General features: G+C 33.7%; 1 protein-coding gene across 1 annotated transcript in view; it reads right to left on the reverse strand.

Annotated features, from left to right (window-relative positions):
* LRP1B (LDL receptor related protein 1B) overlaps positions 1 to 18,524 on the reverse strand; it is a 674,736-nt gene that overhangs the window by 123,212 nt on the left and 533,000 nt on the right. The window contains exons 42-49 of the mRNA XM_035332355.1: positions 16,653 to 16,842; positions 15,867 to 16,071; positions 9,307 to 9,499; positions 8,713 to 8,838; positions 5,241 to 5,369; positions 2,608 to 2,727; positions 1,436 to 1,549; positions 1,085 to 1,234 (exon numbers count right to left, since the gene is read on the reverse strand). Coding sequence (XP_035188246.1) covers positions 1,085 to 1,234; positions 1,436 to 1,549; positions 2,608 to 2,727; positions 5,241 to 5,369; positions 8,713 to 8,838; positions 9,307 to 9,499; positions 15,867 to 16,071; positions 16,653 to 16,842 — 1,227 coding nt within the window. The remainder of the gene's footprint in view (positions 1 to 1,084; positions 1,235 to 1,435; positions 1,550 to 2,607; positions 2,728 to 5,240; positions 5,370 to 8,712; positions 8,839 to 9,306; positions 9,500 to 15,866; positions 16,072 to 16,652; positions 16,843 to 18,524) is intronic.

The raw sequence follows: 18,524 nt of genomic DNA on the forward strand, positions 1-18,524 counted from the left end.
TGTGGGATCTTTCTCTCCAACGTTACTACATAGGTTCTGAAAGTAAATCTATTTCAACTCTAATAATTTTTGTTCTAATTTCATTAACACTGTGGCCATTCTGACAAAAATTGCTTAACAAAACACCATGAAAGTTCAGGCTTTCCCTCAAAAGTATATTATATATGCATATATCTTGAAAAAGTGTATTTCTAATATGATAGTATTCTGATCTCATGAAAATTTCAGTTGAAAAGTTGGAATAATAAGACTTTAAACTGTCAAATACATCTGGTTCTTGTTTCTTTCGTGTGAGATACTCTTCTCAGTCATTGTTTTTGTTATTGGCTGTTTGCTCATACCTATTGTAATAATATTTCATGAGTCATCTTCCAAGACTCGAGCATTATGAATTTATTTAATTTTTTCTACATGTCATAATGGTGCACTGTTTTTCCCACAGGAAAGCAGAAAGAGAGAAAACCAAGAGTCAGAGGTTTGTATGTAAAGTTACACAATTTCCAGCAGTAAATACCTCTTCCTTTTCTGAAAGCCTACTACCTCAGCCTGGGGACTGGGACTAAGGTATACCACAATCTCTTTGTACTGGCTCAAGAGCAGAAAAATCACTGAAGCAATAGCCCTGTCAGCCTACACCAAGTATCTCAACAAAATAGAAGAGAAAGTAAAAGATAAAAACAGTTTAACAAGGAAAGAAATATAATCCACTAAAGCAGTAGCTAATAAAAGTTCCTGAGCCTTTGTGCTTAAGCTTGATGAGCTTGATATTTTAATGACTGATGTTTTACTTAGATAAAAATGAATAATGACAGACCTAATCTGGATGAAACACAAAGCTAGATATTACACTTTATCTTCAGAGAAATGCATTAATTTGTAATAACCTACATCATCTAATGAAATGCAAACTAAAAAATGGAGAAAAAAACTTCATTAACATATTTATCTCTACATTAAATATTAAGTATTGACTTAAACAAAAGTAAACATTTTGCAACATATTTAAAAATAATACTGTAATATTTTTTTTCCAGAAATTTGTGTATATACACACACATATATATATATTCTTTTTGACAGTTACCTGGGCATTTCAGTTCATCTGTGTAATCTCCACAGTCATTAGATCCATCACACATCCATTCTGGCAGTATACAAAGTGAAGTAGAATTACAGCTAATAAATCCTGTAGATTTTATTCCAAGTTTATAGAAATAGGCACAGTTTGTATTTTCTGGAAAGAGACAATAAATTACTGTATCATACCTCATACAGATTGGAAGCCTTATTGTTTGGTTTATACGTTTAGGTTGAATTTGCACAGACCATGCAGCTGTTGGCACCCAACAAGTAAAGACTATGAATTATTCACTATATAACAAGGAATAATCATGGAACAGATGCTAAGATGAAGCACAGACAAACACAAACTTACCACAGTCCTTTTCATCTGAAGCATCTGCACAATCAATGATCTGGTTGCACTGTGCTGACTTTCCAATGCAAATCCCATCTGCACAACGGAATTCTGTTGAAGCACATGTTGAATCTATAACATATGGTTTAAAAAGATATAAATTCACGTACTAAACAGTCCAGATGCATATTATAATTATTATACTTAAAGCTTGTACCTTTTAGGATGGGGCCTTCAGAACTCACTATACCTTCCAAAGCTAAAACTTCAGTAGAAATTAGTAGGCCTAATAAACTGAAACTTCTAATTTCTAAATTTCTTTATTGAGCCTAAACATCTCTCTTTAGATAATCCAACTCCATTTGAAATATTCACCATGTGAGAAGGAAACAAGCACTTCCAGCACCATCTATGAATCTCTTAAATTTTTTATTTAACACCACATAGGGGGTGTTCTTGCCTGTATGCTTTTCTCTCTACTCATATTCAGCTGTAAGATTAAAAGCCACGTAGTACTTTCAGAAAAATCGTAGCCACTATAGTTACATGATTTTTAGCTATACATGGCATAATTTCTCCTCCAAACTTTCTGAATTGTAACAAAGAATTTTTTTGTCTGCTAGATAATTTTTGTTCATTGACTGAAGCACAATATAAATATTATTGTTTTAAAATGTAAAAAGAAAAACAATTTCAATATAAAAAGAAAATAATTTCTGATAAGTTTTACAAAGGACATAGACGTCATGCATCTGAGAAGCAAAGAAACAGAACATGCATCTGAGAAGCAAAGAAACAGAACACTTCACAGAAGATACACTGCAGCAAATGCAGAGAAGAAATCATATAGCACATCTTTCATCCTTTCCATCTGTGGCAAACATACTACCTCATGTATCACTTCATGGAAGAAGCTGTAATAGTACTTTTGGAGTTTTCCTTAGCTCAGAAAATCTCTCCTTCTTGAGGATAGTAGGTGTAAAACCAAACTCAATCTTGATAATCAATCCCAGTATATGATCTCTTAAACATACCAGTGTGCACCTGCTCTTGTTTTTGAATTATAAAGAAAAAATCCAAACCCTTGTAATTCCAGTAAAATTATCTGCATTTTCTCATTAATTCTGTTTACATATTAAGTATTTACAGAGCAATAATCTGAAACCACCTTGGAAGGAACTGCCATTTACCTTTACAGTCAAATTCATCAGAGTTGTCACCACAGTCATTTGCACCATCACACACTTTGTTACTTGAAATACAACGGCGATTAGAACACGGTTTGAAACCCTTTCGACAGCCTCTGTTTTCTGGAAAAGGAGCACATAATTTCATTTAGACATTTGATACATTAACAGAAATAGCCTTACATTAAAAACAAACACACATACTCCAGAAAGACATTTTAAATTAAAATGCATTTGAAGCTACAGAAAAAAAACGTCTGAAATTGTTTTGTCCAACACAAAAACTTGGAGTGATAAGCAGATAAAGAACGATAGAGAATAATACATGAAAGCATGATGAAAAACAACAGAAGAATGGCAAAGAAAATAATGAAAAAAAAAGTCTAACTACAAATTTTCATTATTTTGTGATGTTAGGAAAAAAAAATGTTATAAATTCTGATCAAACAGCATGAAAAATCTAGATTGCTAAACTAAAACAAATTTGCCCTAAGCCAATTCATCAATAATATGGAGATTAAAATAATAAAAAAATATCATAAAAGTTTCATACGTGACAGAAATCTGTTCATCTCCAGGATTAAGTCTGCCTGGATTTTTGAATATTAATACTATAAGTATTGGAATTGCTCAGGTAATTACACTATTGAAGAATGTATTAATTTTGAGTATTCAAACATATCAAACATATGTAAATTATTTCCTGAAGCCCTAAGCTTTGTAGAATCAAAGGCACAATAATCAACAAAGTTCATAATGTGCATTGGACTAGTTAATCAGTAATGAATTATCCTGTACTTTATCAGATTCAGGAAGCAACATACTCTGTATGACAGAATTACATCTCTTTTTCTAATATGTAGCAAAAAGTTTTTTATGGTTGATTTAAATCAGGCAAACCGTACACAAGCATACTGCAAACTAATATAATAATGTCTGTCACAGAAATATGTGGCAAATCCATAGAAATACAAATTGTTGCATCTTGCGTTTATATTTTTTCAGTATCAAAGAAAATGTATAAAATAGTTTTGGCAGCTCTGCAAACCTGAAACTGACTGCTGATACATAATACAACTACTCTGGAACAAGAAACAGTATTTTGAGATCCTTCACCAGCTGCAGCTTTCTTTCTGATTTGTTCCCATATGACTTTCTCTCTATTCCTTCAACCTACTCTCCTCTCATAACAAAGTACCAGAAACTATGAAAACTTAATCTTTCTGCTATGGACTGTGAATGAAATCAATGACTAAAGCTAACAGTAGAGCCAGATGTGTTTAGTCAATATAAAAACATACATGGTTGTGTTTTTTTTTTGTTGTTGTTGTTGTCTGTTTGTTTGCACCATGTTTTGTATTGTAGAAAATTTCTCTTTATGTCTAAGGAATAGGCACAAATACAAATATTTTAACACACTACTTAGTAAGACAACCTAAGAAGGAATTCATGGATATAAGTTATTTACCCTTCAGGTGATTTGAAGCAGCCTCTTGTAATTCAAGGGCTTCTGCCCACCAGGTAACTAGCAGTGTTTTGTATACTCTAGATTCTCATTTCCTTATCTGATGTGTTTTATTTTTTTCAAATTCAAACAAACAAACATTCTTAGTTATTTAAAAGTAGATGACCTGCTGGAATGTTAATAGTAGTTCAACATGACATGATTAGCGCAATTATCACCTATCAGTTTGGAAGGTAACAGGACGTTAAGTGAAGATGAAAGAAGAGAGACAGTATCATTTCCAAACTGTACTCAGATGGTTGGTGTTAATTTTTTCAAATGTGGAAAAATAAATAAATAAATAAAAGCTACTCCATTTCTTTTATCCAGTATCAACCTTGGCTATTAAAATGACAGAGGAGAAATCTGGGAATGACAGGAAAATTATCTGAACTACAGTGATTCAAAAGCTGTAGCAGGCAAATTCAGAATTCAGTTGGACACACTAAAAAATGAAGTCATTCAGCTGATTATTATTAGGACAAAAAATAAGGCCGGGACAGAACCATTTGAGTGAATTATGAAAGTAAAAAGTAGATGGCCCTGTATCTAATTTGTTGTAAGATGCAGACTGATTGGTGTGAAGAATAATGTTAAGATATAATATTAGCATATTATATCTTAAGAAAGATATTAACTTAAACAGAAATTTGTGTGGAAGGATTTATATTACACAGCCATTCTTGTGTTTTATACTTCTATTTTATTGCTTTCAATTCACAGAGAAAATTTTACTAAATATGGGTACAGAAATATAGATTGTTAAACTAAAGCTGAAAATACCATTGTTTTTTTGTTGCTGTTGTTGTTTCTAAGCTGTTTCCAAGCTGTGTTTTTCCTAAGTTTTGTTTTAGAAACAGAAATATAACAGCAATTGAGATGCTTTGTATTAAATATAAGCCAGCTAATACATGAAGTTTGCAAGAACATACCTTAAAGTACAATTTTGTCCATATAATGTCTGGGTGGTTTTTTGTTGTTGTTGATTTCTTTTTTAATCAGTAATTTGGCATTTTCTTCTTGTTGCGCATTTTAGTGAGCATTTGATATATGCAAGTAGAAAAGTCAGAGAAACCAACATAAAATTGTATAACCAAAATAACATGAAGGTAAAAAATCTGGAAATACTCACCACAGTAAAAATGTTTCTCATCCGACTTGTCTTTACAATGAGCAATGCCATCACAAGTCAGTTGATAATCAATGCATTCACCATTTCCACACTCAAACTCAGAATAAATGTTGCAAGTAGAATTCTTAGCTAAAAATAAAATATATCAAAACATTATTTTTATATCTGTTACCCTTAGTGAAAATGAGGGCAATATTTGGCTGCATTTATACTAATCTCTTCCACAGTACAAAAAAACCCACAGCATCAAAATTTAAAAGCTCCCACACAGTAGTGGCCTTCTAGACTGATAATTGATTTGTACATTTTTTGATATTTCACAGGAGTGAGAACCAATATCTAAATAGCAAACACTTTTCAGACTTTTCATGTTGGGGCGAAATTTCAATGCAAGTAGGAGAGAGCCTGTAAACGATATATATATCCATGAATAGAGAGAGATCCATGAATATATGTGAACATGTAGCGAAGAAAGTTAAAGGCAGTGACTCTGATGAGATGATGACTTTGTTATTACTGTTCTCAACATTTCTTTACCTACATGCCTCTCCACAGCTTGTATATAATCATTTCTTAGGAGATGTTTTAAAAAGCTCTTCAATATAGCACATCCAAGAGCAAGAAGTAAACACTCACCATTACCTAGCGGTTAATTTGGACTCAGCTCTGTCTTGGTGTACTGCACACCTGCTCAGTGTGTACACAAGTGCCAGGATAAATGTACTACACACAATGTTAAAGGGATAGCTTAACACACAATGAAGAAAACCTGTTGCTTATACTTTCAAAAAAAAAAAAACAAAATCATTGGTAGACATGAAAATTGTGTGTTCTCTCATTTTCAGAACAAATATTTTATCTATTATTTTATAGGGGAGATGTACATTTCATATTTTGACTTCTGCTTTCCCTTGCATATTGATTTTCTGTTAGTTCAGTTAAAAAAAAAATAAGAAAGTATTGCAGTATTTACACAGAATGATTTGGTTGTGAACTTTGTTACAGTACATTTGCTTTATATGCATGGATCTGAATGAGATATCAAAGTTGAGAGAAAGAAGAAGTATACAGGACAAATCAAGAGGAAGAACGGGGAAATTATATCTATTTAGTATGCTTTTTTTTTTTTTTTTCTTTTGCTTGTTTCCATGATAATTACTTCTGCACAATTTCAGGAGGAACAGATGTCCTCCTGCAAAAAGTCAAGCCAACATAATTTGAAAATAATTCTTGATTTGAGTCAAATATGAAGAAAAACACAAATATGGATTCCAGACAAGGTGAGATCTAATCCTCAATATAATTTATAGAGTCCTTTAAATTTCAGTCATGTTATCACAGCACTGCTTTATCCTTCTTTTTTGTTCCCCCATTTTTCAGCACTGTAAGAGGTAAGATATTAGGAAAAGTCATCCTCAGTTAGATCTGTAGTTCATCGAGTTCAGTATTTTAGACTGTAATCTTTAGAGAAAGATGTCCCCCTCCAAAATAAAAAAATAAAAAATCTAAATCAAAATGTATGGATAGCTTGCCCTCAGTTGAAGTCTGATGGTAAACCCTTGGGATTTCTTCAAATCCGTTTTCAGAAACAAAAGATTTTAATGCCTTTCAGAATTGTTTAGTTGATTACAAACAAGTAGTCAGTGTAGTCTTATTATCCATATAATCATCCAATTCCTCTTTGAATTTTACTAAAGCTCTGTCTCAAGAATCTTCACTGGCAGTAAGTTATGTGTACATATCACATCCTTCCAGCACATAGTTCCACGTTCATAAACATCAATTCTGCATAGGGAAATTGGGATCTTAGGAAGCTACAATGGATGACCACATATTCTGAACCACTGGTGAACTTGAAAAAAGTTATTTCTTAATTTCCTTATCATGTGTTGCGACATACTGGTTCAGAGCATGGAAAGATTTGGGAAGAAGAAAATTTGCGTAGAACATTGTCAAAAAAAAAATAATAATAAAAAAAAAATCAACCAAACAAATAGAAAACCAATTTCCAAGCAGTCTTCCAACTTATATTGATATATTGGCCATCTCCTTACACACAGACTTTGCATGATTAAGTACGACAGCCCTGGTTAATAAGTTACAATTATATATTGTAGGACATATGTATTGGGTTTATGTGGCAAGGTTGTGGTAGTGGGGGGATGCAGGGGTGTCCTCTGTGAGGACAGCCCAGCAGCTACCCCATGTCAGGTAAGGGCCAGTTTCAGCCAGCTCCAAAGGGTCCTGCTGCTGGCTAGAGCTGTGCCAATAAATGATGTTGTTTGCGCCTCTGTAACAGCAGATATAAGAAAGGGAAAAACCAACTGCTGCACAACAGCAACTGGGAGAGTGAGGAGTGAGAGACAGCCCTGCAGCTCCCACGGTGAGTGCAGAAGGAGGGCAGGAGGTGCTCCAGGCATGGAGCAGAAATTCCCCTGTGGCCTGTGGAGAGGCCCCTGGTGGAGCAGGCTGTCCCTCTGCACCCAAGGGTCCCACATGGAGCATATCTCCATGCTGCAGCCCGTGGAGGAGCCCCCGGTGGAGCAGATGGATGTGGCCTGGTGGAGGTTGCAGCCCATGGAGAGCCCCCGCCGGAGCTGCAGCCAGTGGAGAGGAGCCCTGTGGAGAGGGGGCCTGGGGGGAGCTGCCACCTGTGGGGGACCTGTGCTGGAGCAATTTGCTCCTGGGGGATGGACCCCGTGGTACGGAGCCATGTGGGAGCTGTTCTTGAAGAGCTGCAACCTGTGGGAAGCCCCCACAGTATCAGTTCGGGAAGGAGGGACCCCACGTGGAGTAGGCACAGAGAGTGACCGTGAAGGAGCGGCAGAGACAAAGTGCTATAGATTGACTGCAGCCCTCATTCCCTATTCCCCTGTGTCGCTTGGTGGGAAGAGGTGGAAGAGGGTAGATGGGGGAAGGTGTTTCTAGTTTGTTTTGAATTTCTCACTGTTCTACCTTGTTAGTAATAGGTAATGAATTTTATTAACTTCCCCATGCTGAGTCTATTTTGCCCATAAAGATAATTGTTGAGTGATCTCCCTGCCCTCATCTCAGCCCCTGAGCCCTTTTCATTGTATTTTCTCCTCCCTTCCCATTAAGGAGGGGGACTGAGAGAGCGGTTGTAGTGGAGCTCAGTGCCCAGCTGAGTAAAACCACCACAACATGAAATAAAAGTACTCGACAGAAAGAAACTGCAAATAAGAAATGTTAAGTAGAATACAACTACCCAAATTGTAATTTAAGGAGGGAATAAATATTAATGCTTTTTAACCTCCCAAAAGTCTTGTGAGACATAAATTAGTTAAAAGCCTGTTATGTGCCAAGCTTTCAAAAAAAATTGTAAACACTGCTAGAGCAATTTTTACAGTATATATGAGCAATCAAATTAATGACTTGGGTCAACTATCTTTGCTTGTGATAGTCAACTGCATCACACCACAGAAAAAGCACTGCATCAGCTAGTATTACTTACTCACACATCTGTTATCATCTACCAGTATTCTATCCCCTCTACATGAACAGTTCACTCGTCCGTCAGGAGTCAGAAGGCATAAATCATGACAGCCACCGTTCATTTGTGCACAAGGAGATAATTCACCTGAAAAACAAACAGGAAAAGATGGACTCTGTTTTATTAAATTTGCTTCAACGGCTAACATCTTAGAGAGAGCAAAGATCACTGTGTTTCAGATTTATGGGCAATTGGTTCATGTTTTATCAGTCAGATGAAAATGTCAGTGTGCCTCAGAGACTAGCATGTTAAAGATAAACAAATGGAGTTATTTTGAATATAATCACTAAATAAAACCCACAACATTCAAAACTGCAGGTATTTGACAAGAAATGATTTAGCTACTATCAGAAGAATGTCTGTAGCAAACAATGTTCATTCAATACTATTTAGTTACACTGGAAACAGTTATATCACACTTTTTGTTAGCAGTTCATACAACAACAAGAATTTATGAAACATTGTAAAATGTTTTAACTTTGTTAAAACTAAGTAAAATTCTTGAAACAAGTGAAACGGAATCAAGAAAATAGTGCATTTTCTTTTGTAACTTACAACTGTTAGTATCATTGGCAACAGCAATTATGCCCATTGGCTGATGTGGGATATCAGAACGAAGAACTTTTGTATCTCCTCCTGTATATTTACTGGAACGCAGAATAGCTCTTCTCACCCCATCTGACCAAAAGATATAATCATCATATACTGCCAGGCTGAGAAAGGTGCCTGGTCCGGATTTAACAATTACCTAGAATACATAAGTACAGAAGAGGAACGTGAAAAGGACTGTTGTCTCTGAAAAAGAAATGTTAGTTTCTTTATAGTTTTAAACAAAACATTTATTCTTCTATGCTTACAGCACCTGGAAAAATGAGATAACAACACTTAACATGTCTTTAAATGACACTGCAAGGGTTAACTTACTTATCGATATTTCAAAGTTTCATAACTCCAGGTTTCATAACTCTTCAAGTCAAAAATCACAATTTAACTAAATGTGCTTGTAAAAATACCTGCTTAATAGTCTGAACAGAACAGAGAAAAAGAGATACTGTAGAAATGCAGAAAGTCTACAGATTGTGTCTTTAAGAATCAAACTGTTTCAACAAGTTTCAGAATTGGAGTGTTTGTCACTATGATGACATTAGAAACTTGAACCTGATACACAAAAAATGTTTTGTGTTTAAGATCACCAAACTAAAAAAATGGTCCTTAGTCACCATACTAATTATCAGTTTAAAGCCTAGAAAGAAATTATAAATTGCAGTTTGAATGAAAACTGCAGAAATACAATTAATTCAATTTATCTAAATCTCACCTCTTCGAAAATATTTGCATATATGTTCTTTCTTTCTGCTTATTGGAACAAAAAAATTAACATTTACAGTTTCTGTTCTGAAGAACATAAAACATTTGTAATCCATCCTCTAGTTTACAATTCAATTTTGTCTGAACAGCAGAATTACCGGAAGGGAGTCATTATTTTTTCCATTAGAATTTTTGAAAGATAATGAAAACAAATAATATTCTAAACATACTTGTTGTATTTTATTATTTTACGTTTCTCTGTGAAAATTAGTGACTTAGCTACACGTATAAAGTGGGAACAATTCTGATCCAGGATGGCATGAAAAATTATATATATATATATCTAGCTTCTGCTTGTCATAGGTAAGTTGGGATAAAAACTGAGAAAGTGTATCTTAAACAACACAACAGAAATCATTATTTTTTTATAATTGTCAGTGTTCAGCCTATATCTCTACCTAGGCTACCATGTTTTTTTCATCTCCTATATGTCCTTTTACCTCTTTCCCAAAGGCCTTTTTAGTAATGGCATGAGTTCATGGAAATCAACTTGAAATGTAGAGGATAATTATTGGCATACACACAGCACATCTGATGAATTTGAGCTACTCATGCTGACTGCACATATGCACATGGGCTGCACTGTGCATGCAGAGCCAGCTGGTACACTATTCAGCCTACCTGCCCGTGGGTGATGTGTGCCATGTTTTTAAGTGATAGCAGGAGAAAAAAGCAATATGGTCAATCCCATATTAAAATAAATCTTTGCCATCATGCAAAGAAATCACCTAGTAGAGAGTGAATATAAATTCAATTTCCTGGAATAATAAAACATTTTTTCCCACTACAACTCTGCCTTCAAGATTAAGAAGGTGCCCTAACTCTACAGTGTTCAACACTTCTCCATGCTAGAAATGAACGTGTTTAAGATACTGAAAACCAAGCTGCAATGCTAAACTTGCAGTGTTCCTGCTACTACACACATTTGCAGTTTACATGAAATAAATATTTAAGCAACTATTTATTAACAGATCTGGACCTTTCAGCACCATTCAAATGGGAAGTATTTATCTCTATAAATTATGACTTAACAAGGTTCTTTGCAACTACATGTATATTAATTACACAATACTAATTTTCAATATTACGAATGATAATGGGAATCCTCATCTAGTGTTAAATGTATGCCGATCTCTATTAGAATTTAGTGAGAACATGTGGCTTTAAAAATAATTTTATTCTCCATATCCTTATAAATTATTTTTTTAAAATAAATTATTCCTTCTTTCAGTTAATTTCTGTCAGGCTACCAATGTTGCATATCAATATATTTTTGCAAACAGACCAAAGTTAACACTGTCATATTGCTGTCAGCCAGAGATCTAGCTTCTAGCTTCCATGCATAAGAGGATGTTATTGGCACTCTTTCATCAATTTCAATCTTAGAATTAATTTACAGAACTATTTAAATAAAGCAACTCACCAATGAAAATTAAGTGAAATCCCTGGCAAAAGAGCTTAGCAAGTTTAGAAGCTAAGGGGCATTTTACTCTTTGCATTGGTTCTGTACTTCTTCCGACATAGGCTGATGGAAAATACAGACATGGAAATTCAAGAAACATATGTTCTTTTTGATCAGATTTGCAACAGAAAAGAATCAAGAACAGAACATTCCCATTACAACTAATATATTTATACTGCTGAATAGAGAAAAATTAAAAAGCCACCAAAACTTCACTTCTGGTACCGTTAATTCCAATATTATCCACATCTCCAGCTGCTTTTCAAACACAGAAAAAATGAATTGCTTAAAAATTACCAAACCTAACAATAAAGTATCATTAGAAGAATAGGTGAGGCAAAACATAATGAACTTAAATGTCTAGGTGGCAGATGTAGCATGTTTTGGAAAAATAAATTATTAACCTTTTTTTCTGCCTTATTATTTCTTCTAGTTCTGTTTAACAAAATCACACAAAAGCAGTAGAAATGTATTAGATAGTTTCTCTATAGAGAATTGGTTAAATCTTATTACTTGACAACCAGTCAATCTTATTAAAACATCTACCTTCTGGTGGACATTTTTTTTTTTGTTGTTCAGGTTAGTTTCCATATCTCATAATTTATTAAGATAGAATAAAGCAATGTGATTCTTCAACTCAGAACCATGTTCAGGATCTGCATCTTTTTGTAACTGCTCCTGACCAGATCTTAGTGAGAATCTTTCCTAAGACTTTTTAGCACATTCTGATTTTAATGGAGTTAGACATTCTTCATTTCTAATTGCTAGTATTTTGCATTCTTTCTCTCTCTTTTAGATCAATCTCACTTCTGATCTGCCTCACTGAGTTATCCACCTACTTCTTAAAGTAACGTTGGTGTCATGGTGAGTATCTTCCAAGAATTGACCAAAATTACAACACTGTCCTCAGTCACACTTGTCTTTCAAATAAATATAATGACATGTCTGGAAAGTAATTTAAGATGTCAATCATAAAGTCAAGCTTTTCATAAATGCACAGCGAAACCTTTAACTTGCATTTCTGTATTAAGTAATCTGATGGAACAGACCTGATAAAATGTTACTGAAAATGGAAGTTGAACAACATCTTCAGAACTATTTTTGCTTAAATGCTTAAATACAGAATTCTAACAATAAAAACACATCTTACAGAAATTGAAGGCTATAATTACTGAAAGATTTTACATAGGGAAACATCTAAAATGCATTTTAACAATCAGACCTGTAGGCCCACAAAAACTTAACTGAGAACAAAACATTGCAGCCTGGATGTTAGAAGATAATCAGACTTCTATTTACAGATCACTAATTATAGTTGTAGGTTCCAGATCTGTAAAATGTTACAGGGCATACAATATTGACTGTGAAATAAAATAAAATAAAATAAAATAAAATAAAATAAATAAAATAAAATAAAGATACAAAGATAGTTTACAATAGACTGGGAAGAAAAGTTCTAAAACATAAAATCAGCTTTATCAGCTCAATCTCTGTTCATGCCTAAAATGTTATACCTAAAGCAACACTAAGCTACCAAATACTACTGTTCCACAATGTGAAATCTAATGGAAGGCAGGGTCAAAAACTGAAGAAAAAAGGGAAAGGATTGTCAAAAAATGACAACTGCCAGATTTATTTTTAAACAAAGATCTGATAAAGTAGAACAATAAATGATAAAAAATAAACAAAAAACAACTGCATATTGTTTAAGTAAGAAAAAGTAACAAATATAACAAAAATAACCTTCCAAACTTGGAAGAGTACTTCAGCAACTACATATTAAATGAACTCTAATACTCCATTTAATAGATATGACTCAATACTGCTAAATTATATTCTGTATTATATTCATTGTACTAGATTACCGTGGTGAGCAGAATAAAGAAAGAAGCAACTACCTGAAAGAAATTCATTATGTTACATTAGCATTTCATGTTCTACCCTACAATTGCTATCTTTGTTAACCTAACTGAAACTAGAAAGCATCAAAGCAGACACAGTGAGGAAACGGGTAATTGGTTTAAAGTATTTGTTAGGGGTGGCTGAGATCAGGACCTTGCTGAAAAAAACCTAGAAAATCGCAGGCCACCACAATGTGGGGATAATTTTTACTTGTATCATCTGGATGTTACAGAAAACAGATATCTCACCAGGCTGGACAAGAACGAAACACTTCTGCCCTAGAACTCTGATGAAGCACTGCCAGTGAGATCAATGCAGCTTAAGTGAAGATTTGAATGAAGAAGCATGACAATACCAAACTAATACAAGAAAATAACTCGGGAAACACACGATTCAATTTATCCACATTTATCCTTCCATCTTTTTGTTAGCTATGTTGAAAAAGACAATACATTATTTTCTGCCTGAACTTCTCATTGTTATAAAATTTAAGCTCCTGATTACCCTCTGTTCTTCCAAGGGAAATATCAGTTAAAACATCTGTGAAAGAAAATTTTGCTGGAAAGTTTGAGGAAATTTCTACGTGTATACCTTGTAACTTTCTCACACGTGTTTTCCTGAATTTTATTCCGAGGTAACAGGTACCTGTACCTGACACATATGGCGGACACATAGCAAAATTAACTATTTTGCTATGTCTATATGCTTCTTGATACAGGTTGCATTCAGAGTTTTGAAATTCTTTACGGTTTGATGCTAATTTTGGAACCATGGTCTTGAGATTTCAAAAATAAAACATATTCCGAAGGTATGATTATATTTTTCATATTATCCAGCTCCCATATTTTACATTATTTATAACATTAAGAAAATGCAAATAGCTGTACATACGAAGCATGAAAAGATAAATACCCTAGTTGACTGTGTTAGTTGTTATATCCTGAAAAATTGTTTGCCTGTCATAACACGTTGTGTGTCATCGTACATGAAAACTCAGATCAGCATTTCTGACAATGGAGTTAGTTGATTCTCCCAAAACAGGTATTGGTGTTGGATAACAGCCATAGCTACAGTATAGCTTTGTATAAGTAACCCACTACAGCTCCCAGAAAAGCCTTCAGAATGCTGTTGTAACTTGTAACAGCAAATCTTATTATTTTAGGAGGTTTTTTGTTTAATGTAACAGAGAAGGAGAGTTGAAAGTGCAGAAAGCCAAAGAGATGATAGACTAGAAGAGGTAGAAGTGTCAACAATCAATGCCTGAAACAAATAAATGACTGATTTGTCTTACTGATGCAAACTGAAAGCCAGAGGTCTCGATGAAAAAGTGGAATTTTAGTAATGGTTTCTGCAATTAAACTACATCATCTCTCATTTCACGTTTGCAATGCATATTTTGTTGTGTCCTGCGCAGGCTCAGGAAAGCAAAACTAAACACCAAAGAAAAATAGAAAAAAAGGAGCAGTACAAGACAGAGATATGGACCTAAAAGTGAAAATGTAGCCAAAATGTATAGGAAAAAAAATCAAATCTAACAGGAAAAAATAAATACATGTAAGAAAATGATTTAAGAATTCCTGTTGATCTGGAAGAAAAACAAAAGAATATCCACCCTAGAAATGGGTATTTTCTGGTAAAACATTAAAGCACAGAAAATAATATTTTTAAATTTACTACTAATAAACTAAAAAAGGTGTTTAGTAACATGTTCTTCATTTCCTTTATCGTGCCCTTTGGGAGGTACAAATTCCCTGAATGGAAGGCCTCATGAAATATCAGAAATATAGAGCTAAATATGCAAGAATATTGTGAACACAGATCAGCTACCTTCAGCACATTCCAAGCAAAACATCTAGTTAAGCAAACTGAGCACTCCAGCATGAAAATGTATGATAGAAGAGTAAAGGAGTACAAACATATTTTAAAATTGAGATATGGAAAAGTAGAAAATAAGATTTGTAGAGTAACACACTCATAAGCATTACACAAAATAAATTCTGGTGCTTTCAGCAAAGTTTGGCACATAAAGAGAAAGTATGATTCTCCTATGAAAAGTAGAACACCTATGTCTTCTACTTATTTCTACATTTTATCCCACATTTTTCAAGTTTATACAGATTTTTTTAGTGCAGTGGTGCTTCAGGGCCAATATCAACTTAGAGAGTATGGCAATGGTCTGCATATTCAGAATTTCACAAATTGGAATGTGCTGAGTTAATACAGCACTACTTCTAGTTCAGAAATGTTTTCAGTATAAGATCTAATATACAACCAATAGTAGAAGAAACATTATTTTTGTAACATTTTGTTCATTTTGAAGATGGTAACACATGCAAACTAACAGATTTGCAGTGAATATGTTTGTGATTTATATTTTACTTACATATCTTTGTGATCCATCATATTCACACCTCTCAATTTTTCCCAAGCTGCCATCTGAAAAGTAAAGTTTCTCCGCCCTATGATCAATGGTAAGTCCATTTGGTGTCAGAATATCCGTACTAATGATAACCTGTGCGTTCTTGCCTGAGAGGGTAGATCTCATGATGCTCGGGAGCTGCTCATTCCAGTTAGTCCAAAACATTAAGCTGTGTTAAAATCAAAATAATAAAGAAAACCATAAGATACATTTTGTAATTTAATTCTCTTTATGGAATGTACAACAGAAAAAAAAAATACATGCCAAAGGACTGGCATGTAAAAGAGGGATAATAGGCAATCAAGTGACCTTGGTATGTTCTACAGTGGGCACAGCAGGCCTCTAGCTGATGCTGAATAATGGTAGACAGAATGTTATGGAATGAGCTATGGATGTAATTTACACACTCATCGAAAGTGGTGTGTGGGGAAGTGAGACTGCCCATTTGCATTAACTTACTTTTCTTGAAACCAGCTTTTTTTTTTTTTTTTTTTTTTTTGATGTACCTTGAAAATGCAATCAATATTTGATCTGAAACATAAAAACATACAAAATGTTGTAGCTTCACTCTGTGATTGCTTTAAAAATGTTTTACAAGAGAAAATTTAGTATACAAGAAATCCACTAACCCTTCATAGGGTTCAGCTGTATTAGATGACTGTGCAATAAATAAGTGAAAAAGTGCTGCTGTTTTCTTGACATTAATTAAAAATTAAAATCTGGTAAAATTATCATCATCATAATACATACTTTTGACATTCATCTAGAGCTAACACATGTGGATGATCATCTTCAGACATTGTTATTACTGCTTCCCGGTTGAATGCTCCTTGACGTCTCTGGTCAACAGTGTGTCTTGTGATTGAGGATGTGGTTGAACTGGTCCAATACAGAGTGTCCCAAGCTCTATGATAAGCAAGTCCCTCCACTGACCCAACATCTGGAAGACATAGTTACAGAAAGAGCAAATAAATCTCCTTTTAAAAAGACCTTGTTGAAGTTGATCCTACAAAATCACAGAATGGAGAGAATCACAGAATTCAGCCTACTGGCTCCATCAACTCCTTTAAACTTCCACTTTCTTCCACCTTTTTTTTTTTTTCCTTTTTTTTTTTTTTTTTCCCGGAACCAAAGTTAAAAAATTTAAAAATACGGGGAGCAAGATCACTCTTAATATCCTTGTACTGTATTTGTCAATGCTAGCATTTGTTGAAATAATATTTTCACTGCACTGTCTCCAGCAAATACATCAGAAATAATAAGCTTTTATTCAAGATGGCAGTAAACTAGTCACAACTTTAGGCTTCATGTAAGAGAAGTCTTGGGCATGTTTTTGCTAATTACTTGTACTATTTCACCTTATTTTTGGATGTATTTTGTAACAGATATACACATTACATTAATAAGGATCAAAGTGTCCTGTTATTATTATCTGAGTAGGCTTTTATAAAACACCTGAAACACACCAAAAAAAAAAAAAAAAAAAAAAGACAAGCTCTGAATGTTGTAGCATCAATAAACTGTTTTAGTAAGCCACAATACCACACACTTTCTTTCTACATAAAAAATGTGTTAGAAACAAAAGCAAATATTAATAAGCAGCTAAAACATATATTTAACATCCAGAAAAGATGAATTGCATCTGATTTCAATGTATAAAAGTGACAGACTGTGAGAATTAGTAATTATTTCCTACCATTATTTTTGAATTACCACAGAAATGCATGCTGATTACTTCACTTATTATTTTGTTAGAAACAAGTAATTTTAGACCAGAAGGTTCATACAGCTATTAATGAACTATAGAAGACAAGACCTGAAAATACAATAAGGATTATATTATGCTGATTATTACAATTTACACTTAGCTTTCAGGAAGATGTAATTTTTACCAATTCATAAACACAAAAGAGAAAGTCCCCAAAAATCACACCAAAAGTTTCATCACACCAAAAGTGCTAACATTAAATAAAAACTATGAAGTAAATAATTAACCAGTATTTTAGATTTCTATTTCTTTGCATTTGGCGATCTCCTGATTACATTTTCATGAAGTATCTGTAGAGAAGTCACAGCAAATTTCTTACAGAAGAAAGAACAGAAGAAATAAATTGGATGACACCCCTTAAAGGGAGGTGAATATATGTAGAAAAGATATCCCTACCTATGAAGGGGAATTAATGAATAAAATAAATTCAGTTCACTTAAAGTAACTCAAGAAAGTGAATGAGTTTAAAATTGGCATTGAAGGCAACTTGAAAATTACAGAAAAATTCTTCTGACTATTGTAAAGGTTATCTTTTAGAAAAGAATTCTGGATGTGACAGATTAATGGGTTACAAGTATTCTTTCTTTAAGAGCAGTAGCCATATAAATTTATTTTTAATTTTAAGCATCAAAACACATTGAGATATAGCAAATTTTTTTGTCGTTGTTGTTGTTTGTTTGTTTGTTAATATAAATCACCATTTGAAATCAAAGAGAGGTATTTCTTTCAAACAGCAGGACAGAGATGTGCAAGCCCTTTAGTACTTTAAAACCAGTTAGAACGTGCCTGAATGCAGGCTTATTATCAGCTATGGTTTATATAGTTTCTGGTATCATCTTTCTGTATGATAAATT

The sequence above is a fragment of the Oxyura jamaicensis genome, chromosome 7 (assembly GCF_011077185.1).
Source record: "Oxyura jamaicensis isolate SHBP4307 breed ruddy duck chromosome 7, BPBGC_Ojam_1.0, whole genome shotgun sequence".
NCBI classification, from domain to species: Eukaryota; Metazoa; Chordata; class Aves; order Anseriformes; family Anatidae; genus Oxyura; species Oxyura jamaicensis.